General features: G+C 37.8%; 2 protein-coding genes and 1 pseudogene across 15 annotated transcripts in view; 1 reads left to right on the top strand and 2 right to left on the bottom strand.

Annotated features, from left to right (window-relative positions):
* The window catches only part of CCDC66 (coiled-coil domain containing 66), a 74,990-nt gene that overhangs the window by 38,422 nt on the left and 12,007 nt on the right, over window positions 1-24,561 (top strand). For 9 of the 11 annotated variants that reach the window (XM_034997054.1, XM_034997058.1, XM_034997057.1 and 6 more), the window contains 5 exons: window positions 17,800-18,287; window positions 18,832-18,872; window positions 19,830-20,062; window positions 20,391-20,515; window positions 21,830-23,690. In XM_034997054.1, coding sequence (XP_034852945.1) covers window positions 17,800-18,287; window positions 18,832-18,872; window positions 19,830-20,062; window positions 20,391-20,515; window positions 21,830-21,916 — 974 coding nt within the window. In that variant the 3' untranslated portion in view covers window positions 21,917-23,690. Of the gene's footprint in view, window positions 1-17,799; window positions 18,288-18,831; window positions 18,955-19,829; window positions 20,063-20,390; window positions 20,516-21,829; window positions 23,691-24,561 lie in introns of those variants that run through there. The other 2 variants (XR_004677784.1, XM_034997055.1) reach the window with 2 other exon arrangements.
* On the bottom strand, window positions 12,026-13,299 carry LOC118005421 (annotated as a pseudogene).
* TASOR (transcription activation suppressor) overlaps window positions 20,711-24,561 on the bottom strand; it is a 55,482-nt gene continuing 51,631 nt past the window's right edge. For 2 of the 4 annotated variants that reach the window (XM_034997049.1, XM_034997050.1), the window contains exon 24: window positions 20,711-24,123. In XM_034997049.1, the coding sequence (XP_034852940.1) occupies window positions 24,068-24,123 (56 nt within the window). In that variant the 3' untranslated portion in view covers window positions 20,711-24,067. The remainder of the gene's footprint in view (window positions 24,124-24,561) is intronic. The other 2 variants (XM_034997051.1, XM_034997052.1) reach the window with 1 other exon arrangement.

Here is a 24,561-nt window from a genome sequence, read left to right as displayed (position 1 = left end):
CCCTGCCGAGCAGGGAGCCCGATGCGGGACTCAATCCAGGGACTCCAGGATCATGACCTGAGCCAAAGGCAGTCGCTTAACCAACTGAACCACCCAGGCACCCTGGCTATTGTTGATAATACTGCTGTAAGCATCGGGGTGCATGCACCCCTTTGAATCAGTAGTTTTGTGTCCTTTGGGTAAATACCTAGTAGTGCAGTTGCTTGGTCATAGGGTAGTTCTATTTTTAACTATTTGAGGGAACCCCCCTGCCAACAGTTTTCCATAGTGGCTGCATCAGTTTGTATTCTCATCAACAGTGTGAGAGGGTTCCCCTTTCTCCACATATTTGCCAACATCTGTTGTTTGCTGTGCTATTAATTTTAGCCATTTGGACAGGTTTGAGGTGGTATCTCATTATGGTTTTGATTTGTGTTTTCTTGATAATGAGTGAAGTTGAACATCTTTTCATGTGCCTATTAAGCATCTGTATGTCTTCTTTGGAAAAACGTCTGTTGGTGTCTTCTGCCCATTTCTTTTCTTTTTTTTTTTTTTTTAAGATTTTTAAATTTATTTGACAGAGCACAAGCAGGGGGAACGGCAGGGAGAGGGAAAGGGAGAAGCAGGTTCCCTGCTGAGCAGAGAGCCTGACGCAGGGCTCGATCCCACGACCCCGGGATCATGACTTGAGCTGAAGGCAAACACTTAAGCTACTGAGCCACCCAGGCACCCCTTCTGCCCATTTCTTAACTGGATTATTCATTTTTTGGGTGTTGAGTTTGATAAGTTCTTTACAGATTTTGGATACTAACCCTTTTCAGAGACATCATTTGCAAATATCATCTCCTGTTCTGTAGGTTTTCTTTTAGTTTTGTTGATTATTTTCTTCACTGTGCAGAAGCTTTTTATCTTGATGAAGTCCCAGTAGTTCGTTTCTGTTGCTTTTGTTTCCCTTCCCTCTAGAGACGTGTCTAGTAAGTTGCTATGGCTGATGTCAAAGAGGTTGCTGCCTGTGTTCTCCTCTAGGATTTTGATGGATTCCTGTCTCACATTTAGGTCTTTCATCCATTTTAAGTCTATTTTTGTGAATGGTGTATGAAAGTGGTCTAGTTTCATTCTTCTGCATGTTGCTGTCCAGTTTCCCCAATACCATTTGTTGAAGAGACTGTGTTTTTCCCACTGGATATTTTTTCCTGCTTTGTGGAAGATTAGTTGACCATAGATTTCCTCAAATTCATTTCTGGGCTCTTTATTTTGTTCCATTGATCTATGTGTCTGTTTTTGTGCCAGTACCACATACTGTCTTGATGATGACAGCTTTGTAATAGAGCTGGAAGTCTGGAATTGTGATGCCGCCAGCTTTGGTTTTCTTTTTCAAGATTGCTTTGGGTATTTGGGGTCTTCTCTGGTTCCATACAAATTTTAGGATTATTTGTTCCAGCTCTGTGAAAAAAGTTGATGGTATTTTGATAGAGATGGCCTTGAATGTGTAGATTGCTCTAGGGAGCATATATTTGTTCTTCCAGTCCACAAGCATGGAATGTTTTCCATTTCTTTGTGTCTTCCTCAATTTCTTTCATGAGTGTTCTATAGTTTTCTGAGTACAGATCCTTTACCTCTTTGGTTAGGTTTATTCCTAGGTATCTTACAGTTTTTGGTGCAATTGTAAATGGGATTGACTCCTTAATTTCTCTTTCTTCTGCCTCATTGTTAGGATATAGAAATACAACTGATTTCTGTGCATTGATTTTATATCCTGCCACTTTGCTGAATTCCTGTATGAGTTCTAGCAATTTTGGGGTGGAGTCTTTTGGGTTTTCTACACAGAGTATCATGTTATCTGCGAAGAGTGAGAGTTTGACTTCTTTGCGGATTTGGATGCCTTTTATTTCTTTTTGGTGTCTGATTGCCGAGGCTAGGACTTCTCGTACTATGTTGAACAACAGTGGTGATAGTGGACATCCCTGCCGTGTTCCTGACCTTAGGGGGGAAAGCTCTCAGTTTTCCCCCATTGAGAATGATATTTGCTGTGGGTTTTTCATAGATGGCTTTTATGATATTGAGGTATGTTCCCTCTATCCCTACACTGTGAAGAGTTTTAACCAAGAAAGGATGCTGTACTTTGTCAGATGCTTTTTCTGCATCAATTGAGAGGATCATATGGTTCTTACCCTTTCTTTTGTTAATGTGGTGTATCATGTTGATTCATTTGTGAATCATCCCTACAGCCCAGGAATAAATCCCACTTGATCGTGGTGAATAATTCTTTTAATGTACTGTTGTATTTGATTTGCTAGTATCTTCTTGAGAATTTTTACATCCATGTTCATCAGGTATATTGGCCTATAATTCTCCTTTTTGGTGGGGTCTTTGGTTTTGGAATCAAGGTAATGCTGGCCTCATAGAATGAGTTTGAAAGTTTTCCTTTCATTTCTCTTTTTTTTGGAACTGTTTGAGAAGAATATGTATTAACCTTTCTTTAAATGTCTGGTAGAATTCCCCTGGGAAGCCATCTGGCCCTGGTCTTTTGTATTTGGGAGATTTTTAGATTACTGATTCAGTTTCTTTGCTGGTTATGGGTCTGTTCAAATTTTTTTCTTCCTGTTTCAGTTTTGGCAGTTTGTATGTTTCTAAGAATTTATCCATTTCTTCCAGATGCTTATTTTGTTGGCATATGATTTTTCATAATAGTCTCTTATAATTGTTTGTATTTCTGTGGTGTTGGTTGTGATCTCTCTTCTTTCATTGGTTTTATTTATTTGGGTCCTCTCTCATTTCATTTTGATAAGTCTGGCTAGGGGTTTATCAGTTTTATTCTTTCAAAGAAACAGATTTTAGTTTCACTGATCTGTTCTAGTTTTTTTATTTCTGCCCTAATCTTTATTATTTCCTTTTTTCTGCTGGCTTTAGGCTTTATTTGCTATTCCTTTTCTAGCTCCTTTAGGTGTAAGGTTAGTTTGAATATTTGAGATTTTTCTTGCTTCTTGAGGTACGCTTGTATTATTGCAGTATACTTTCCTCTTAGGACCACCGTTGCTGCATCCCAGAGGTTTTAAATTGTCATGTTTTCATTTGCTTCCATGCATTTTTTAAAATTTCTTCTTTAATTTCCTGGTTAAACTCCTCTTTCTTTAGTAGGATGTTCTTTAACCTCCATGTATTTGTGGTCTTTCCAAATTTTTTCTTGTGGTTGACTTCAGGTTTCACAGCATTGTGGTCTGAAAATATACATAGTATGATCTTAGTCTTTTTGTACTTGTTGAAGGCCTGGTTTGTGACCCAGTACATGATCTATTCTGGAGAATGTTCCATGTGCACTAGAAAAGAATGTGTATTCTGCTTTAGGATGAAATGTTCTGAATGCCTGTTAAGTCCCTCTGGTCCAGGGTGTCATTCAAAGCCATTGTTTCCTTTTGATTTTCTGCTTAGATGATCTGTCCATTGCTGTAAGTGGGGTATTAAAGTCTCCTATTGTTATTAATGAGTTTCCTTATGTTTGTTACTGATTGATTTATTTGGGTGCTCCCAAGTTGGCATAAATATTTACAATTGTTAGATCTTACTGTTGGATAGACCCTTTGTTTATGAGATAATGCCCTTCTTCACCTCTTGTTACAATTTTTGGTTTAAAATCTAGTTTGATATAAATATGGCTACTCTGGCTTTCTTTTGACTTCAGTTAACATGATTGTTCTTCATCACCTCACTTTCAATCTGCAGGTATCTTTAGGTCTAAAATGAGTCTCTTGTCCCCCTGCTTGTGCTTGCTCTCTTGCTGTCAAATAAATAAATAAAATCTTAAAAAAAAAATAAATTAGTCCCTTGTAAGCAGCATATAGATGGGTCTTTTTTTTTTTTTTTTTTATCCATTCTGATGCCTTATATCTTTTGATCGGGGCATTTAGTCCACTTTCAGAGTAATTATTTATAGATAAGAATGCAGTGCCATTGTATTGCCTGTAAAGTCGCTGTTTCTGGAGATTTTCTCTGTTTCTTTCTTGACTTTGTTGCTTTTGGTCTTTCCCACTTAAAGGGTCCCCTTTAATATTTCTTGCGGGGTAGTAGTTTAGTCGTCATGAACTCCTTTAGTTTTTGTTTGTTTGGGAAGCTCTTTATCTCCTTCTATTCCAAATGACCGCCTTGATGGATAAAGTATTCTTGACTACATATTTTTCCCCATCAGCACCTTGAATATATTATGCCACTCTCTCCTGCCAGGTTTCTTTGGAGAGATCTACTGCTAACCTGATTTGTCTTCCCTTGTAGGTTAGGGATTTCTTTTCCCTTGCTGCTTTCAGGATTCTTTCCTTATCTCTATATTTTGCAGATTTTACTGCAATATGTCTTGGTGTTGGCTGGCTTTTGTTGAGTTTGATGGGAGTTCTCTGTGCTTCCCAGGTTTGGATGCCTGTTTCCTTCCCCAGATTATGCAAGTTTTCATCTATAATGTGCTCAAATAAACGTTCTGATGCAGTGTTTTTTTTAAAGAGTACAATTAGAGTTGTGCAACCATCCCCACAATGAATTTTAGAACATTTTTATCACCCCAAAAAGAACCCCCATGTTCATCAGCAGTCATTCTCCATTTTCTCCCTCGTCTCCAGTCATATGTAACCACTAATCTACTCTCCGTTACTCTAGATTTGCCTATTCTAGACATTTCATATAATTGGAATCATACCATATGTGGTATTTTGTGCCTGGATTCTTTCACTTAGCGTAATGTTATAAGGTTCATCACGTAGCATGTAGCAGTACATCATTCTTTTTCATCACTGAATAATACTCCATTTTATGCATATACCCCAGTGTGTTTATTTCTTCATCAGTTGGTGGACATTTGGGTTAATTCTATTTTTTGGCTATTAAAGATATGCTATGAACACTCATGCAGAACTTGTGTAGATGTATATTTTCAGTTCTCTTGGGAGAGAAGAGTAGCATTGCTGAGTCATAGATAACTGTATGTTTAGCATTTGAGGAATTCTAAAACTTTTCCAAACTGTATCATTTTACATTTCCATCAGCAGTGTATGCAGTTTCTCTGCATGTTCACCTACACTTACTATTCTCATGGTTACGAAGTGGTATGTCATTGTGGTTTTGATTTACATTTCCTCAGTGACCAGTGATGTTGAACATCTTTTCATCTGTTCATTTTATTTATTTATTTATTTTTTAAAGATTTTATTTATTTGAGAGAGAGGGAGCAAGTACACAAGCAGGGGGAAGGGGGAGCAGGAGAGGGAGAGGCAGGGTCCCCACCGAGCAGGGAGCCTGGATCATGACCTGAGCCAAAGGTAGACAGTTAACCGACTAAGCCTTCCAGGCGCCCTCATGTGTTCATTTAAAATTTTTTAAAATGTGATAAGGTAATACCCATGTTGGGCATTATTATTATAGGTCTCCATGCTTACTGTGAATCCTTTCAACCCTTTACGTATCTTTCTGGGAATTTTTTTTTTTTTTTAAAGCTTCCAGGAAATCCCTTTAACTTTTCACTTTTTTAAATTCAGGGATAATTGACATATAACATTAGTTCCAGGTGTATAACATAATGATTCTGTATTTTTTTTTTTTTTAAGATTTTATTTATTTATTTGAGACAGAATGAGAGACAGAGAGCAGGAGAGGGAGGAGGGTCAGAGGGAGAAGCAGACCCCCCGCTGAGCAGGGAGCCCGATGCGGGACTCGATCCTGGGACTCCAGGATCATGACCTGAGCCAAAGGCAGTCGCTTAACCAACTGAGCCACCCAGGCGCCCCAATGATTCTGTATTTGTGTATGTTGCAAAATGGTCACAGTAAGTCTGGTTAACATTCATCACCATTTTAGTTACAAAACTTTTTGTGATGAGAACTTTTAAGGTTTACTCTTTTATATTTGGAATTATTATTAACTATAGTCACTGTGTTGTACATTACATCCCCATGACTTATAACTGGAATTTGTACCTTTTGACCCCTCACTCATTGTGCCCTTCCTTCCCCGCCCACTGCTGCCTTTGGCAGCAATATCTGTATCTTTGAGCTTCTGCGTGTTTTTTTGGTGTGTAGGTTTTTTTTTTAAGATTCCACATATAAGTAAAATCATTATGGTATTTGTCTTTCTCTGTCTTTTCTTAGCATAATGCCCTCAAGGTCCATCCATGTGGTTACAAATGGCAAGATTTCATTTGTTTTTATGGCTGGATAATATTCCTTTCTGTGTGTACACACACTACATTTTATGTCTGACACTTAGGTTGCTTCCATGTCTTTGCTATTGCCAGTATACATGGGAGTGCATGTATCTTTTTGAGTTAGTTTTTGTTTCTTTCAGATAAATATCCTGAGGTGGAATTGCTGGATCATGTGGTAGTTCTTTTAATTTTTTGAAGAACCTTTATACTGTTTTCCATAGTGGAAATTTACCAATTTACAGTTCCCACCAACAGTGCATGAGGGTTCACTTTTCTCCATCTCCTTGCCAACTCTTGTCATTTCTTCTCTTTTTGATACTCAGAATTCTGACTGGTACGAGGCCGTATCTCACTGTGGTTTTGATTTTCATTTCCCTAATTAGTGCTGTTAGCCATCTGTAGGTCTTCTTTGGAAAATTGTTCAGATCTTCTGCCCCCCCCCTTTTTTTTTAAGATTTTATTTATTTATTTGACAGAGAGAGACACAGTGAGAGAGGGAACTCAAGCAGGGGGAGTGGGAGAGGGAGAAGCAGGCTTCCCGCAGAGCAGGGAGCCCGATGCGGGGCTCGATCCCAGGACACTGGGATCACGACCTGAGCTGAAGGCAGACGCTTAACGGCTGAGCCACTCAGGTGCCCCTCTTCTGCCCATTTTTAAAATCAGATTGTTTCTTTGCTTTTGCTGTTGCATTGTATGATTTCTTTATATATTTTGGGTTAATATCCAAATATTTGCATGTATTTTCTCCCATTAGTAGGGTTTCATTTTGTTGGTTTCCTTTGCCCTTTGCTGTGAAGAAAGTTTGATACTTGTTTGCTTTTACTTTTGTTGCCTTTGCTTTTGGACTCAAGTTAAAAACAAAACCATTGCCAAAGTCAGTGTCGAGTTTACTGGCTATGTTTTCAATTCTAGGGGTTTTATGTTTCAGGTCCTATATTCAAGATTTTAATCTATTTTGAGGTCATTTTTGTGTATAGTGTAAGATAGTAGTCCAGTTTCATTATTTTGCATTTGACCGTCCAGTTTTCCCAGCACTATTTACTGAAGAGACTGTCCTTTCCCCATTATGTATTCTTGGCTCCTTTGTTGTAAATTAACTGTCCGTATAAGTGTGGGTTTATTTCTGGGCACCCTGTTCTGTTCTTTTGATCTGTGTCTGTTTTTATGTCAGTACCATACTGTTTTGATTACTATAGCTTTATAATGTAGTTTGAAATCAGGTACAGTGATGCCTCCAGCTTTGTTCTTTCTCAAGGTTGCTTTGGTTATTTAGGGTCTTTTGTGTTTCTGCAGAAATTGTGGGATTGCTCTGTTTCTGTTGAAAAATGCCATTGGAATTATGGTAGGAATTGTAATGAATCTGCAGATTGCTTTGGACAGTACAGACATCTTAATATTAATTCTTCCAGTCAGTGAGCATGGAATGTCTTTGCATTTATTTGTGTATTCTTTAGTTTTTTTTAGTAATGTCTTAAAGTTTTCAGTGTATGGGTTTTTCACCTCCTTGGTTAAATTTATTCCTAGGTATTTTATTTATTTATTTTTTTAGAGATTTTATTTATTTATTTGACAGAGAGAGACACAGCGAGAGCAGGAACACTAGTATAGGGGGAGTGGGAGGGGGAGAAGCAGGCTTCCTGTGGAGCAGGGAGCCCAGTGCGGGGGCTCGATCCCAGGACTCTGGGATCATGACCCGAGCCGAAGGCAGATGCTTAACAACTGAGCCACCCAGGCGTCCCAGGTATTTTATTTTTGATGCAATTGCAAGTGGGATTTTTTTCTTAATTTCTCTGACAGTATTAGTGTATAGAAACACAACAGATTCGTGTATATTGATTTTTATATCCTGCACCTTTATGCAATTTGTTTTTTTCTGACAGATTTTGGTGGAGTCTTCTAAGTTTTCTAAATATATATAATGTGTCATCTGTAAATAGTGACAGTTTTACTTTTTCCTTTCCAGCTTGGATGCCTTTTCTTTTTCTTGCCTAATTACTATGGCCAGGATTTCCAGTATTATGTTGAGTAAAAGTGTGGAGAATAGACATCTTTGTCTTGATCTTGATCTTGGAAAAAGCTTTCACCTTTTCACTGCTGAGTATGATGTTAGCTATCTGCTTGTCATACATACAGTCTTATGTTGAGGTATATTCCTTTTATACCCTCTATATGAGAATTTTTATCATAAATGGATGTTGAATTTTGTCAAATGCTTTTTCTGCATCTGTTGAGATGATCATATGATCTGTATCTTTCATTTTGTTACTACATTGTATCTCGATTTATTGGCAGATGTTGCAACATCCTTGCATCTCTGGAATAAATCCTACTCGATCATGCTGTTTGCTAATATTTTGTTGAGGAATTTTGCATCTATATTTATCATGGGTATTGGCCTGTAATTTTCTTTTCTTGTAGCATTCATCTCTGATTTTGGTATCAGGGTGATGCTGGCCTCATAAAATGAGTTTGGAAGTGTTCCCTCCTCTTCTATTTTTGGGAAGAGTTTGAGAAGGATTTGTATTAATTCTTCTTTGAATGTAGGATAGAATTCACCAATGAATCCGTCTGGGCCTGGTCTTCTATATTTGTAGGGAGGTTTTTTAATTACTGATTCTCCTTACTAGTAATAAGTCTGTTTGGATTTTTCTTTATGGTTGTATGTTTCTAGGAATTTATCCATTTGTTCTAGGTTGTCAGATTTGTTGGTGTGCAATTGTTCACAGTAGTCTTATGATCCTTTGTATTTCTCTGGTATCGGTTGTAATGTCTCTCTGATCCTGATTTTATTTGAGTCTGCTCTTATTTTTCTTGAAGATTCTAGCTAAATTTGGTTAGTTTATCTTTTCAGAAAACAGCTCTTAGTTTTATTGATACCTTCTGTTGTCTTTGTAGTCTGTATTTCATTTATTTCCATTCTGATCTTTGTTATTTCCTTCCTTATACTGACTTTGGTTGTTCGTTCTTTTTCCTTGAGATTTAAAGTTATGTTGTTTGAGATTTTTCTTGTTTCTTGATGTAGGCATTTATCACTCAAGTTTCCCTTCCCTCTTAGAACTGTTTTTTGTTTTTTTTTTTTTTTAAGATTTTATTTATTTGACAGAGACACAGTGAGAGAGGGAACACAAGCAGGGGGAGTGGGAGAGGGAGAAGCAGGCTCCCTGCAGAGCAGGGAGCCCAATGCGGGGCTCGATCCCAGGACCCTGGGATCATGACCTGAGCCAAAGGCAGATGCTTAACGACTGAGCCACCCAGGTGCCCCTCTCTTAGAACTGTATTTACTGCATCCCGTAAGTTTTATTGTTGTATTTCCATTTTAAATCGCCTCAAGACATTTATTTCTTTTTATTTTTTTGACCTATTGATTCAGTGGCCTGTTACTTAATCTCTACATAATTGTGAATTTTCCAGTTTCCCTCAGGTAATTATTAATTTCTAGTTTCATATCATTGTGGTTGAAAAAATGCACGATGTAATTTGAATTTTCATGAATAATAGTAAGACTGACTTTGTGGGCTACCATGTTCTATCCTGTAGGCTGTCCCCTGTGCACTTGAGAAGAGTGTGTGTGTATTCTGTTGCTTTTAGAGTGAATGTTCTGAATATATCCATGAGGTTCATCTGGTCTAACATTTAAGGTCTAATGTTTGTATTTTTTACTTTATGTCTGGATTATCTATCCGTTGATGTAAGTGGGGTGTTAAAGTCCTCTATTATTGTTGTACTCCTGTCAGTTTCTCTCTGTGTGTGTGTTAATATTTGCCTTATATCTTTAGGTGCTCCTGTGTTGAGAGTATAAATATTTACAGATGTTATATTCTCTTGTTGGATTGACACCTTTATCATTATGTAATGCCCTTTTTTGTCTTACAATTACTGCAGTCTTTGTTTTAAAGTCTATTTTGACTGATAGAAGCGTAGCTACCTTCACTTTCTTTTCCATGGGCATAGAACATCTTTTCCCATCCCTTTATTTTCGGTCTCTGTGTGTTTCCTTCCGAAGTGAGTCTCTTATAAGCAGTCTAATTTTCTTATCCGTTCAGCCACTCCATGTCTTTTGATTTGGAAAGTTTAGTACATTTACACTTAAAGGAATTATTGACAGGTGTGTGCTTATTGCCATTTTGTTTATTGTTTCCTGATTCCTTTCTTCTTTATTCTTTTCCTTTATTTTGATGACTTTAATAGTATTGTTAGATTTTTTTCTTGATCTCTCGTGTATCTCCTATAGATTTTTGCTTTGTGGTTACCATTAGGCTTACATATAACTTAATTTATAAGTCTGTTTTAAGTTGGTAACAATTTAAGTTTGAGCGCATTCAAAGCTCTACCGCACATCTTTTTATCTTTTGTATCCCTTACTAATTATTCCAGTTAGGGTTATTTTTACTGCTTTACTGTTTTAATCTTCAGACTAAGTAAACATTTTTCAGACTAGCTTTCTAAGTGATTAATCCAGTACTTTTATTTTGTATTAATGTTTACTAATGAGATTTTTATTTTCATATGTTTTCTTGTTGATTCGTGCCCTTTGTTTTCAACTTGAAGTCCTTTTTACATTCCTTTAAAGACCAGCTGAGTGGTGATAAACTCTTATTTTTTGCTTGTTTGGAAAACTTTTTACTCTCCTTCAATTCTGAATGATAACTATGCCACATAAAATATTCTTGGCTAGAAGTTTTTCTTTCAGCACTTTGAATATACTGAGCCCCACTGTCTTCTGGCCTACAAAGTTTCTGCTGAAAACCTCTTTTTTTTTTTTTTTTTTTTTTAGTATCTACAATTTTATTTTAATATAATCTAAACACATACCATTTAGGGCAGAAGACATGAACAGACATTTTTCCAAAGAAGACATCCAAATGGCCAACAGACACATGAAAAAGTGCTCAATATCGCTCAGCATCAGGGAAATCCAAATCAAAACCTCAATGAGATACCACCTCACACCAGTCAGAATGGCTAAAATTAACAAGTCAGGAAACGACAGATGTTGGCGGGGATGTGGAGAAAGGGGAACCCTCCTACACTGTTGGTGGGAATGCAAGCTGGTGCAGCCACTCTGGAAAACAGTATGGAGGTTCCTCAAAAAGTTGAAAATAGAGCTACCATATGATCCAGCAATTGCACTACTGGGTATTTACCCCAAAGATACAAAAGTAGGGATCCGAAGGGGTACGTGCACCCCGATGTTTATAGCAGCAATGTCCACAATAGCCAAACTGTGGAAAGAGCCAAGATGTCCATCGACAGATGAATGGATAAAGAAGAAGTGGTATATATATACAATGGAATATTATGCAGCCATCAAAAGGAATGAGATCTTGCCATTTGCAACGACGTGGATGGAACTGGAGGGTATTATGTTGAGTGAAATAAGTCAAACAGAGAAAGACATGTATCATATGATCTCACTGATATGAGGAATTCGTAATTGCAGGAATCAAACTGAGGGTTGTTGGAGTGGGGGGTGGGGTGGGAGGGATGGGGTGACTGGGTGATAGACACTGGGGAGGGTATGTGCTCTGGTAAGTGCTGTGAATTGTGCAAGACTGTTGAATCTCAGATCTGTACCTCTGAAACAAATAATGCAATATATGTTAAGAAAAAAAAGAAGAAGAAGGTAGCAGGAGGGGAAGAATGAAGCAGGGGAAATCGGAGGGGTAGACGAACCATGAGAGACGATGGACTCTGAAAAACAAACTGAGGGTTCTAGAGGGGAGGGGGGTGGGAGGATGGGTTAGCCTGGTGGTGGGTATTGAGGAGGGCACATTCTGCATGGAGCACTGGGTGTTACGCACAAACAATGAATCATGGAACACTTCATCTAGAACTAATGATGTAATGTATGGGGATTAACATAAGAATAAAAAAATAAATAAATAAACACATACCATTTAGAAAATACCAAGAAAAATTTATGTACAAGAGTTGCTGCTATTGCATTTGGATAAAGCTGGCAAGTTCTTGCTACTAGCATAGCCCAGGAAACACCACCGAGGAAACCTAATATATTGGAGTAGATGTTGTGGCATTTGGCCCACAGTTTAATAGCTGTCAGAGTTAACCTGAAGTTGTCAATGTTTGGTACTAGATGTAAAATTTCATTGGTTACCCTGCAACTGTTAAGACTTCTTTATGCATCTTAGATCTAAATTCCTTTTTTTAAATTTTATTGTTATGTTAATCACCATACATTACATCATTAGTTTTTGATGTAGTGTTCCATGGTTCATTGTTTGCGTATAACACCCAGTGCTTATATTTAAATTCGTAAGCAGACTGTCATCTCATAAGTCCAAGTCTTCTGGAATAATAGTCTGCAGGGCTAGTCTTGCAAACAAAATATCAATCTCTATACTGTCAAAACACAGTTTGACAACTGGTACAAATGCCTCTTCAACAGCTCTTAAATCTTTTACTTCTTCCTGTAATTTCAACTTACCATAGAATGAGGTGAAAAAGTCACTTCAATCACAATGTCTTGGTGCAACAAATAACGCATCAATATCGGCACCTTTTGTATTTACTCCTAATCTGTAAGATCCAAATGTAAAAATTTTTCCTCCAACATTTTCAATTACAGATTGTGGAAGATTCTTGCTTTCACTGATTTCTCATATCCACTCTTTTACCAGGTTATTTAATTTTCCCCAAATTAAAATCCTGTGCTGCAGTTCCTCTTCCTCTTCAAAAACTCCAAAGGGCTTCAGAGTCTCAATTAGTGTCTGTGTAAGCAGTCAGTCTCCTTGGGGGCTGCTAAGCTGATAGAGGTAATGCCATAGTGCTTCTGGCATGGCTGTGTTTGTTGTGATCCTGCATTGCGTTGTAACTGGAAACAGCAGTCTCCTGCGCAGGCACCGCCCAGTCACACGCACCCCACCCCACCCCTGCCCCCAACTCCGCTGCCCTCGACATGATCCACTGAGGCCGGGGGGAGGTGGGTAGGGGGGAGCTGCCTCAGCCCTGGGTCCAACCCCACTCCCGCACTGCTCCTGCCACTTTAAGTGCTTCTCCTCCTTACCCTTCGTCCTAACATGGCGCCCCCAAAATCTCAATTTTATGAGGGTTCCTTGTATGTAACAAGTTGTTTTTCTCACTGTTTTTAAGATATGCTCCTTGTCGTTAAGTTTTGACATTTTAATCATAATGAATCTTGGTGATGGTTGTGTTTCTTATTTTGAATTCTCTGTGCTTCCTGAATCTGGATTATCTGTTTCTTCTCCAGGTTAGGGATGTTTTCAGCCATTTTCTCTGCCGTTTTTCTCTTCTGGGACTCCATATAATTTGAATAATAGTCTGTTTGATGTCCCATAAGTTCCTTGAGCTAGCCTCACTTTTTATTTTTTTGATGCTCTGGATGAATTCCACTATCCTGTCTTTGAGCTCACTGATTCTTTCTTCTGTATCATCTAGTCTCCTACTGAATCCTTCTAGTGTAATTTTCAGTTCAGTTAGTCTATTTCTATGACATATTTGTTACTTTGAATACTTGTATTTTCTTTTTGAAGTTTTTGCTGTGTTTATCCATTCTTTTGAGTTCTGTGAGCATCTTTATCACCATTACTTTGAACTCTATTAGGTAAATTGTTTCATTAAGGCTTTTTTCCTGAGGTTTTATCTTATTCTCCTGTTTGGAACATATTCCTCTGGTTTCTTCATTTTGTTAGATTTTCTGTCTTGGTTTGTTTTTGTTTTTAAGATTTTATTTATTTTTTATTTATTTATTTATTTATTAAGATTTTTATTTATTTGACAGAGAGATAGCGAGAGCAGGAACACAAGCAAGGGGAGTGGGAGAGGGAGAAGCAGGCTTCCCGCAGAGCAGGGAGCCCGACGCGGGGCTCGGTCCCAGGACCCTGGGATCACGACCTGAGCTGAAGGCAGACGCTTAACGACTGAGCCACCCAGCCGCCCCTCTGTCTTGGTTTCTATGCATCAGATGAAACAGCTGCCTCTCCCAGGATTGAAGGAAGGGCCTCACATAGGCACTGACCCTTTATTGTTCAACCCTACCCTAGCTTTTGGTTGTCTCTCAAACATTTGTGATAGTCCATGCAGCCAGTTTTATTTTTAAAAGCTCCCAGTAGTTGAGTGTGCCAAGACTGGTCAGTGTACTAGAGGGGAATATCTGAGTCAGCACGTAGATTTAGGCTGCATGGAAGCCAGACCTTCAGGCAGCAGCTTTTAACTTATATATACAGTCCACTAGGACCACAAGCAGAAGCCCCCTGGCCTCCAGGGCCTGGTGATCAAGTGGCACCCCCTACATAGCAGCTGCAGAAACCAGGGTATGACATAAAATCCAGGGCAACAGACTTGTGTAAAAGTTCCTCTCCAGGAGATATTGGCGCTCTGGAGTCAGACAGGAAAAGCACGAAGATGACACCTGCTGGTTGGAGTGAGGCGGGGGGTGGAGGACGGGACTCTAAAGATAGTACCTGTTAGAGGTTCAGGGTAGGCCTAGGGTTTTACTTTTTATTTAATTTTTTTAAAAGATTTTATTATTAATAGCGAGAGATCACAAGCAAGAGGGGGAAGAGAGGTAGAGGGAGAAGCAGACTCCCCACTGAGCAGGGAGCCTGATGCAGGACTTGAACCCAGGACCCTGGGATCATGACCTGAGCCAAAGGCAGCTGCTTAACCGACTAAGCCACCCAGGCGCCCAGGCCTAAAGTTTTAAATGAAGATAGTGCCTGCCAGCCTCAGTTCCCTGGAATAGTATCACAGTAAGTCCCTAGATATGTGGTAAGTTAGATGCCTGCCCCTTAGGCCTACACTTTATGTGAAAGAAGTTCATTTACTTATATTAATAACTCTGGGTACTGTTGGCTGCCTCTTTGCTGGGCCCTGGGGCAAGTTAGTCCACACAGCCATTTTTTTCTTCCACTATAGCTTTGTGGGTCTCATGGACATGAGCCCTATTGGCTTTCAAACCTAGATGTTTTGGGAACTCCTCTCTCAAGAGCAGGTCTTAAAAGCTGAGGTTCCCAGTGTAGGGTTCAAACCCATCACACCTCAGGGAGAAGCTCTGGGTTACTTACTTACCTGACAGCTGCTCACTTACCTAAAATTATTCTGCTTATGAGCTCTTGGTATTTTTTTTGATACTTTGCTCTTAAAGCTTGATGAATCTGGTTCAGTCCCTTCCCTATGTCCAGAAAATTCTGTTGAATTGTATGAATCCTACACATTATTTAAGAGAAAGTGAAAATAATTCTTTAAGATAGTGAAATTATGTGTATTATCACCGAGTGGCTTTAAATAAGAGAATTTAAGGGCGCCTGGGTGGCTCAGTTGGTTAAGCGACTGCCTTCGGCTCAGGTCATGATCCTGGAGTCCCTGGATCGAGTTCCGTGTCAGGCTCCCTGCTCGGCAGGGAGTCTGCTTCTCCCTCTGACCCTCCCCCTTCTCATGTGCTCTCTCTCTCATTCTCTGTGTCTCAAATAAATAAAATCTTTAAAATAAATAAATAAATAAATAAATAAATAAGAGAATTTAAGCGGTCAGGGTCCCAGAATCAAGTAATTCAAGATGGTTTATGTAGAAAGGGACCATTTCCAAAGGACTGGGTGTGAGGGAATCAGAGACAGTTCATAACTTTGGTGCTAGTAGCAGCTAAGCTGATTACCAGAACCTAGAAGGCAAAAGTTGTGTTAAAGGTAACTTTGAGGGGAGCAATGGCCTTTGGTAAAGGGACAGAGTCAGCCTCAGATCAAAACAGGGAATGAGCCGGTGCAATAAATATCCTGACTTCATTCTCTTTGCCAGTGAACCCTCTTGACTGTGAAGTTGGAGGACCCAGGAACCCATTGATAAGGTTCATACCAGTTTAGTTTGCCAGGGCAGAGTCATGGTAGAAAAAGGCGTTAAGTGGGTATAGAGTGGCAAAAGAAAATATCCAGTATTAGAATGATGCAGGCTGGGCAGCCTTACTAGGGATTGGTCCTAGAGCATCTCCAGCCTGGAATAACACACCTAGTAAGTGTCCAGGATAAGAGAGCAATAACTGGACTATTAATTTTTTTTAATGTGTACCACAGACCTTTTTTCATTAGTTAATTGTGTATTTAAAATTTTAATCACGAGTGAAAGAAGACCTTTTGTAAAACTGTTCAACTGGTTTCATAGCTGTTAACCTCAGTAAACATGTAAGAAGGAAATTTCAGAAGTCTTTGAGTAAACTTTTCCAATGTTGTATGTGATTCAGCAATGGTCTGCAGTCAGAATATAATGGTATATGAGTCATATGATCTAAAAGTACAAAAAACACAACATGACTTTTCATCAGGAACATTTCCCTAAAATTTGGTTCCAAGGAGGGAGATATAAGACAGTTTCCCAGCGTTTCAGACAACAGAAGGACATTTTCCAGATCCTGTATGTTTATATATTTTCAAACCAAGTTATAAAAAACTTACCACCTCGATTTTTTTTTACATTGTTTTTGATGAAAAATTTTTTGCCAGTTACCATTGATATGAAAAATGTATTTTAGACTTGTGCTGAGAAATACTTAGATATACAAGATGATACTATATATGGCTTTTGTATATTCTCAATGAAAGCTAGGACAGTCCTGTGAAAAGTTTTTTAAAAAATGGTCATACGTGATGCTAAGAATGAATCATCTGGGGGCACCCTGGATGGCTCAGTCGATTAAGTGTCTGACTCTTGATCTCAGCTAAAGTCTTAGGGTTGTGAGTTCAAGCCCCACATTGGGTTCCACGCTGGGCATGGAGCCTACTTAAAACTAAACCATCTGAAGTGTGTGGCATGGATGACCTAGGCATCTTGCTGAGTAAGTAAGCTGGTCATGGGGTCAGGGAGGAGTGCACAGAAACACAAATATCCTATAGCTCCACTTGTATGAGGAATCAAGGGTGGGGTGGACAAATTCATAGAGATGCAAAGTAGAGAGGTTGCTGGGGGTTGGGAGGGAGGGTGGAATGTGGAGTTACTGCTTAGTGGATGCAGGGTTTCTGTTTGGGGTAAGTCAAAGGGCCTGAAATTGTGCAGCACTGTAGGTTTGCTTGGTACAGTGAATGGTTTAATGTAAGATTTAGAACCCTTGTGGACTATTGGTAATGTAAAAACTGTAGTCACTATAGAAAACATACAGCATTTTCTCAAAAAATTCAAAATATAATTACTGTATGACCCATCAATTCCCGTTCTGGATATATACCTGAAAGAAGTGAAAAGTAAGAAGAGATACTTAGACACCAGTGTTCATGGCAACATTTGTCACGATAACTAAAAGGTAGAAGCAATCCAAATGCCCCTTGGCAGATGAATGGATAAACAAAGTGTGGTATACACCTATAATGGTATATATTACTACTCAGCCTTAAAAAGGGAGGAATTATGACACATGCTATATACAAATAAATGGTTGAACTTCGAGGACATTATGCTAATATGAAACAAGCCTGTCATAGACAAATACTGTATGATTCCACTTATATGAGGTACTTAGAATAGTCAAAATCATAGAAACAAAGTAGAATGTTGGTTGCTAGAAGCTGGTAGGGAGAATGGAAAGTTGTTTAATGGGTATAGAATTTGGAAAAAAATAGTTAAAATAATAAATTCTGTGTTTTACAATTAAAAATTAATCCTCTGAAATTTTTCTTTAGATGACTTAAATACAGGAACACTCACCAATGCAGAATCATGCTGTGGAACAGTAATAGAAAGGGAAATTCTAAATTGTTCATCTCCTGAGATTCCTGCAGAATTTAATGAAGAGTTTAACACTAAGAAAGACAAAGAGGAACTTATAATAAATCAGGTTAAAGGAGTCAACTTAGAAAAAGAAAACAGTTGGCATAATGATCAGTGTAATGAGTTTGCAAGGACAGAGAAAACACCTATGAAGAAATGTCCTAAAAGGCCTGATTGGAATATAAATAAGCCACTCAAAAGGTATATTCCAGCATCAGAAAAGTACCCTAAACAGCTTCAAAAGCAGAGAGAAGAAAAAAAAGTAAGAAGGCAGATGGAACTGCTTAATTTGGTAGAAAGAAATAATCCTGGACATGTCTCTCAAAATAGAGGCACTTCACCAGTTCTTCCTTCATCTCAAGAAACTGAGCCAAGGTTCAGGTGGCATCTAATCAAAAAGGTAAAACTTTACTGTCTTAAAAATATTTTAAAGTATGTATTGGTGTTTCTAGATTGAAAACAGTTCCCCACATGGTTATTTTGACGAGGCTGTTCAAGTTTAAGAAATACACTTTAGTTTATACCAGGGGTTGTCAAACGGCCTGTGGGCAAATCCATCATGCTGCTGCTTTTGTAAATCAAGTTTTATAGGAACACAGCCATGCTCATTCTTTTATGAATTGTCTGTGTCTGGTTTGGAGTAGCTGGAGAGACCACCACATGACATGATGGCCCACAAAGCCAAAGTGTTTACTATCTGGTCCTGTACAGAAAAACTTGACCCTTATACCCTATATAGATTAATGCTATTCATTGTTCAAATAGCCATTCAAAACTCGTTTGTAGTTAATATAGACAGAGGATAATTTTACAAGGTCAGGAATTACTGCATTGGTTCCGTGACTGGAAAAGTAGAAAATCTATCTCATTCTCCGGTTTTCAAAAATATTTGTGGGGACATATGGCAGTACTGTTACTCCTGTCTGCATTTATCTACCCTTTAGGAAGAAGAGCCTCTGAAAATTAATTCTTTCGGCAAGGAAAGGTACGTTATGGATTGGATTGATTCCATAGCTACTTAGTGCTGTGTGGGACAAAGGAAGTACAAATATTTGCTCAGAATATAGGTAAGATCAAAGCGCGTATATATATATATATATGAAGTCAGTAACAGGAAAGTGTAGGGACTTAGAGGTGGGAAATAGAGGTATAAGGGAAATGTGGCTGACATTTTACCTGAAATTTGAAGGCCCAATTTGGACTGGGCCTAAGCATGTAGGTAGGAATGTAGGTGAGGTATTGTCTGCAAACTTAGCTAAAATCGTTTTGACTTGGGGCACCTGGCTGGCTCAGTCAGTTAAGTGACTGACTCTTGGTTTCATGAGGTCATGGTCATGATCTCGGGGTCATGGGATTGAGCCCCCCATCAGGCTCTGTGCTTAGCGCCAAGTCTGCTTGGGACTCTCCCCACCAAATAAATCTTTAAAATAAAAATAAAACAGTTTTGACTTTCCAGTGATGTCAACAGTGGAATAGCCTTTCTGCTTGGATTGAGGAGGTTATGAAGAAATGACTAGTAGGGATACTAGTTCATTTAACCAGATTTAGATGGTTAGGAATTTTATTCTGTGCCTTTGTGCATGAACCAGGTGGTTTAGAGTTGTGTAGGAATGTGGCTCTAACAAGAAGTTTGGTTCGCATGGTAAGTAGATTATTGTGAATTATCTAAGGAGAAGAAACATTGGGCTTAAATCAGCCCACCTAGTATTGATCCTCACTTTTCCTCTATACTGTATATATCCTTGCCAAGTAAAGTCTTCCTATTCTGTTGCCATTTTAGGAAAAGTGTCATAGAACTCACTTCTATTCCTAGTGTTCTTTAAGGTGTTACATTGTAGACTAAATTGAAATGTGATTAAAGAGTAGATATGCTTAATTTAAAATACATAATTTTGCATTAAAGCTTCTTAGTCCTTAATTATGCTTTTTTGAAAAAAAACAGGTCTCAGTCACCACCACCAGTTCCAGTGGTGAAAAACAGAACACAACAAACTCAGACACTAAAAAACAGTAATTATGAAAGAGAGAATCTGATCTTAGAAGATAGTCAAACAGGAACATCACCTGGTCTTTCTGAACCATCTCATTTTATCCCCTATGTCCGAACCAATGAGATTTATTACCTTGATCCAGATGCACCTCTGTCTAGGCCTTTAACCCAACAAACTTCACATGGTAAGTAAACAGAAGTATCCCTTTCCCCCAACACTAAATTCAGAATCCAAACTAATATTCTTGCCCTTAGTCAGGAGGGGTAGAATTTCTCTTTTGGGGTCCGTTACTAAATTTTTTTTTTTTTAAAGATTTTATTTGACAGCGCGAGAGCAGGAACACAAGCAGGGGTAGTGGGAGAGGGAGAACAGGCTTCCTGCTGAGCAGGGAGCCCAATGTGGGGCTTGATCCCAGGGTCCTGGGATCATGACCTGAGCCAAAGGCAGAGACTTTACTAAATTTTTCATTTTAGAGATTGTATTTGACTTATACCACTTTCTTCTGTCTTCAGACTGTGACCAAGAACACCGGCAGCTATTTGATTCTGAGGTCAGGGACCCACTTCTTAATCCTAACTTGGTGAAAAACAGGGATCGACAGCAAGCAATCCTTAAGGGACTATCGGAACTGAGACAGGTAGGAGCTTTTTCACCAAGTTTGGATGTAACTTTTCTGTGTATGGCTAATGGAGGGCTATTTTACTTTAAAGGCCTAATTGAACACATCCCAGTTAAAAAAAATTCACTTGTATATTAATCTTAAAAGTTCTTTCCTTCAATTTGATTCACATTGCCATCTTAAATACTCCAGTATGAAATCATGAGACAGTTGTAATATTAAGACAATTTTATTTAATGAAAAACATACATTTGAAAGGGTAAACATGAAATAAACCCTAAAACTCAAGACAGAAAATACAAAATTATGCTTTAATAAATTCTTAGTAATGCAGTTGTTTTTTTTTTAATTGAATGTGTTGGCAGTGTTCAGAATATTGATGCAAGTCCCAAAGAATAATAAAATTTGGTGTGAAAGTATACACGTAACGTCTTACCCATCAGACTACATACATCTCCTCCTCCCAGATCATCAGTTATTGTCACTTCTCATTAGCTTGCTCAGGCAAAAATAAAATCTAGTAACACATTCAATATTTAAGGCTATCAGCACCTTTATCAGCTGGCCTTTAAATACCTATCCCCAATCTTAGGAAAAATAAACTGCCACTTTAGGAGTGCCCTTTTTCATGTCCAGTCATTTACATATGCCTCTTGCATTTCAAATTGTCGATTCAAGTGTTGCTTACCCAATTTGTTCACATAGAGCTAGAAAATCACAATAACAATTATATAGAAAGTATCCTTTAGTTCTTTAATGCTAGCTTTGGTTACATATAGATTATGTAACAAGCAGTAATATTTCCAATTTTCCATTAAAGTGACAAGGCACTTTTTTAAATAGAGGTAAAAGTTGTGAGGTCAAGAGGCAGGAATATATACCATGTATATAGTGACCCACCTGTATAGTAGCCACATCTTATTTCAGCAGGGCCTTGTCTAAGCCACTAAGGTTAGTGCAGTCAAGATAAACTGGATGTTATTTAAGGGAGACTCCTTCAGTGTGTCTCATTACCATTTTAAGAGCCTTTAGGGGATTTCAGCCCCATAGTTACGGAGACTTGGAAGAGTCATCCTTATTGGTTTTTATACTAAAAACATAATCTTATACGTATGTAATAGCTACACAATATCCAAGTGAGAAAGTCTGATGTAGGTCTTTTGAGTGGTTAAAATTCAACGTGACAAAGATAAAGCTATGGCCAAGTAACTGAACTGATTGATTACAGGTTTTCAAAGTAAAGTAAATATAATTCTGGATTAGCAGGACTGTAATGTAAAATAGGAATAATTTGCAAGTTTGCTGCTTCCTAACATATCAATGTGATTTCAGGGCCTTCTCCAGAAGCAAAGGGAGTTGGAAACTAATCTCATGCCTTTAGCTGCAAATCAAGAAGAGAATTTTAATTCTTCGTTTTAAATGTAGAATATCAAATCCTTCACATTTGTTGCTTCTGAATTATAAAATGTGTTCATTGCATAACTGTATTTTCCAAATAACCTGGATTTATTTTAAAAATGCTTATTTAAAACTTGTACATTATGTAGTACAACGCTGTGTATATATGTTTTTTACAATAAAACAGACATTTTTGTAAAGGTTAGTAAAAAAACATTTTCTGCTCTATCACAATCTAGGTATTTAAACACTTTCTACTTACCTTAAGACAGGTTTCTGACCTGTTCACAGACCACGTTCTTCTACACTTACGTAGCTTATTACTGAAATACCACTTAGGTATTTGTTCTATAAAAAGATTTAAGAGGTTAGAACTCTTCCAAGTTCTTCTGAGGGGCCAAAGGAAGGTCTGACTTAACACATCTCAACTTTAAAATAGCTCAGTATTTCTTTTCTATAATTCCTGTTTTTAGGACTTTACAAAAACATTTTACAAGTTTGCATTTCTAATGCAGACAGTTATTAGCAATAGATACGGTTTTAAAATTGACCATATACTTTATCTGTGAATTGTTATTTTTAGTAAAGCACTTAAATTTTCACCACCTCAAAAATATACTTACATTTTTCTAAGACTACGAATTCAAAAATCTATAGCAGAGTTGTTCCAGATTTGTTCAGTGCCTTTAATATAACAGAAGCCCATCTTTTGGAAATATGAAATTGCATTTGGTTAAGTCAAGGACCATACTAAGCATTGAAAATTGTAATCATCAAACACCTCAAATAAAAGGTTGACCCAAAATTTTACCAATAGGCAATTTTTAGATGGCTAAGCCTAAAGATAAAAATAATGCTGCCTGGCATTAAGTCCTAAGTCTTATGTTACATAGTTTATCATCTAAACTGAAACTGCATTCATTGTTAGATAAATCTTGAGGTATTGAGCCAAAATCCTTTATATCTATTGACATCACTGGCTTATACCTGTATAAACACTATACAAAAGCTTAACAATAGTCGATTGGTATGTCACTTCAGCAAAAGTAGTTGGTATCATCTGACCGGGGGGGAGAAAAAGAAAAGGCATTGTTCACGATCCTTTTGCAAATTGTCTAATTTTATATATAAAACAGGCTTCAATTTGAAGCCCAAGTACAGGTAACATATATTTGTAAAACTTAAAAAGTGCCAACATGAGATAATTCAAATACAATATATGTTAAAAATATATATATTTATTTCAATTTTCAGATGCTTCAACTGTTACAGGCCATCATGATTTAAATAAGAGGAAAAAAAACATTGAGGAAGGACAAGAAACGTTTTGTTTAGAGAATGAAATATAAATTGTTAATTCACTTATAACAGAAAAAGTTCGTAACAACCTATTTCAAAAAAAAAAAAAGTTACTATAATTATTTCTCTTTTGAAAAGGGCCTGGAAGAATCACTTTTCCCCCAACTTAATGGAGATGGAGATTTAGCTCTATCCAAGCTTTGAGTGTAAGCAGATAAAAAGTAATTTTCACTTTCTTGAGACTGACTTGATGAAAGGGCATATGGTGTCCCCAGAAATGTCTGATGAGTGAGAACATTAAAATGACTAAACTGATGGGACATATTTAATTGACTGTGATAAACCTGAAAGTTGCTATATGAATCTTGTTCAGTTGCACTGCTGTTCTCTCCTTCAGAGCATACTATAGCAACAGAAGCGCTCTCTTCAGAATCAATTTGATAAGTCTTATCTTCTAATAAACTTTTTTGCACGTCAAGAGACGATTGCAACTCAATTTGAATATTCTTATTTTGATCTGTTCCACGTGATCCTTTGGTCTCTTTCGCCAATATTTCTGAATGAAAATTGCTGCATACTTCTATTTGTGAGATTTCATCCCCTGAATCCAGAGACATATCCTCTTCATCCTTTTCATCGTTTTCTAAAAGAGCTACATTTAAAAAACAAAAAGTCCTCCTCTATTGAAATACACAATTTGTTTAAGTTTTAAAATTATACACTACTCACACAATATAATGCGTCAGGGTCTGCAAGTCCACAATCCCTTAAAGCTTGGTCTTCTGCCACAAGTTCACTTAGTCACAACACTCACACTAGGTGTGAATGTCCAGATAATCCGATGCTAAAAGCTTCTGCGAAATGTGTTCACGTTTAATGTTGGGAAATCCCAACTCCCAGCTCCAAAGGGGTTAATGTCAAAACAGCATCTAAAGTTACACGGTAATTCAGTATTTGACAAGACAAATAAAAAATAAAAATTTTGACATCTAGCTTCATTGGATTACGACTAAACTGGTTAGTTCTAGCAAATGTTTGATCATCTCTGCTTTTCATCAAAAACAAAGTACGTACATCTTTCATTTAACATAAAACCTGGAACCAAAGCAGAGGCCATCTCACAAAGCACCAAAGCTATGGATATATCCCTACTACCCTGCACTTAAATTGCTGTACACATCTGGGGAGAGTCTGTAGCCCAATACTAAATTCCCCATTACTTGGTGTCCTCCTTTATAAAAACAGAACCCCTTTGCTGACAACAGCAGCCGAAAAAGTTTATATACCCTCAAAAAGAAAATGCCTACTCTGGTAGCATACTTAACAGTTTGTACTGACTACAGTATAATAAATGAGCAATTTTGTAT

The sequence above is a fragment of the Mirounga leonina genome, unplaced genomic scaffold, assembly GCF_011800145.1.
Source record: "Mirounga leonina isolate KUSES-001 unplaced genomic scaffold, KU_Mleo_1.0 Mir_94, whole genome shotgun sequence".
NCBI lineage: Eukaryota > Metazoa > Chordata > Mammalia > Carnivora > Phocidae > Mirounga > Mirounga leonina.
The sequence above is the reverse complement of the archived record's forward strand: the minus strand, read 5'-3'. Positions and strand labels throughout refer to the sequence as shown.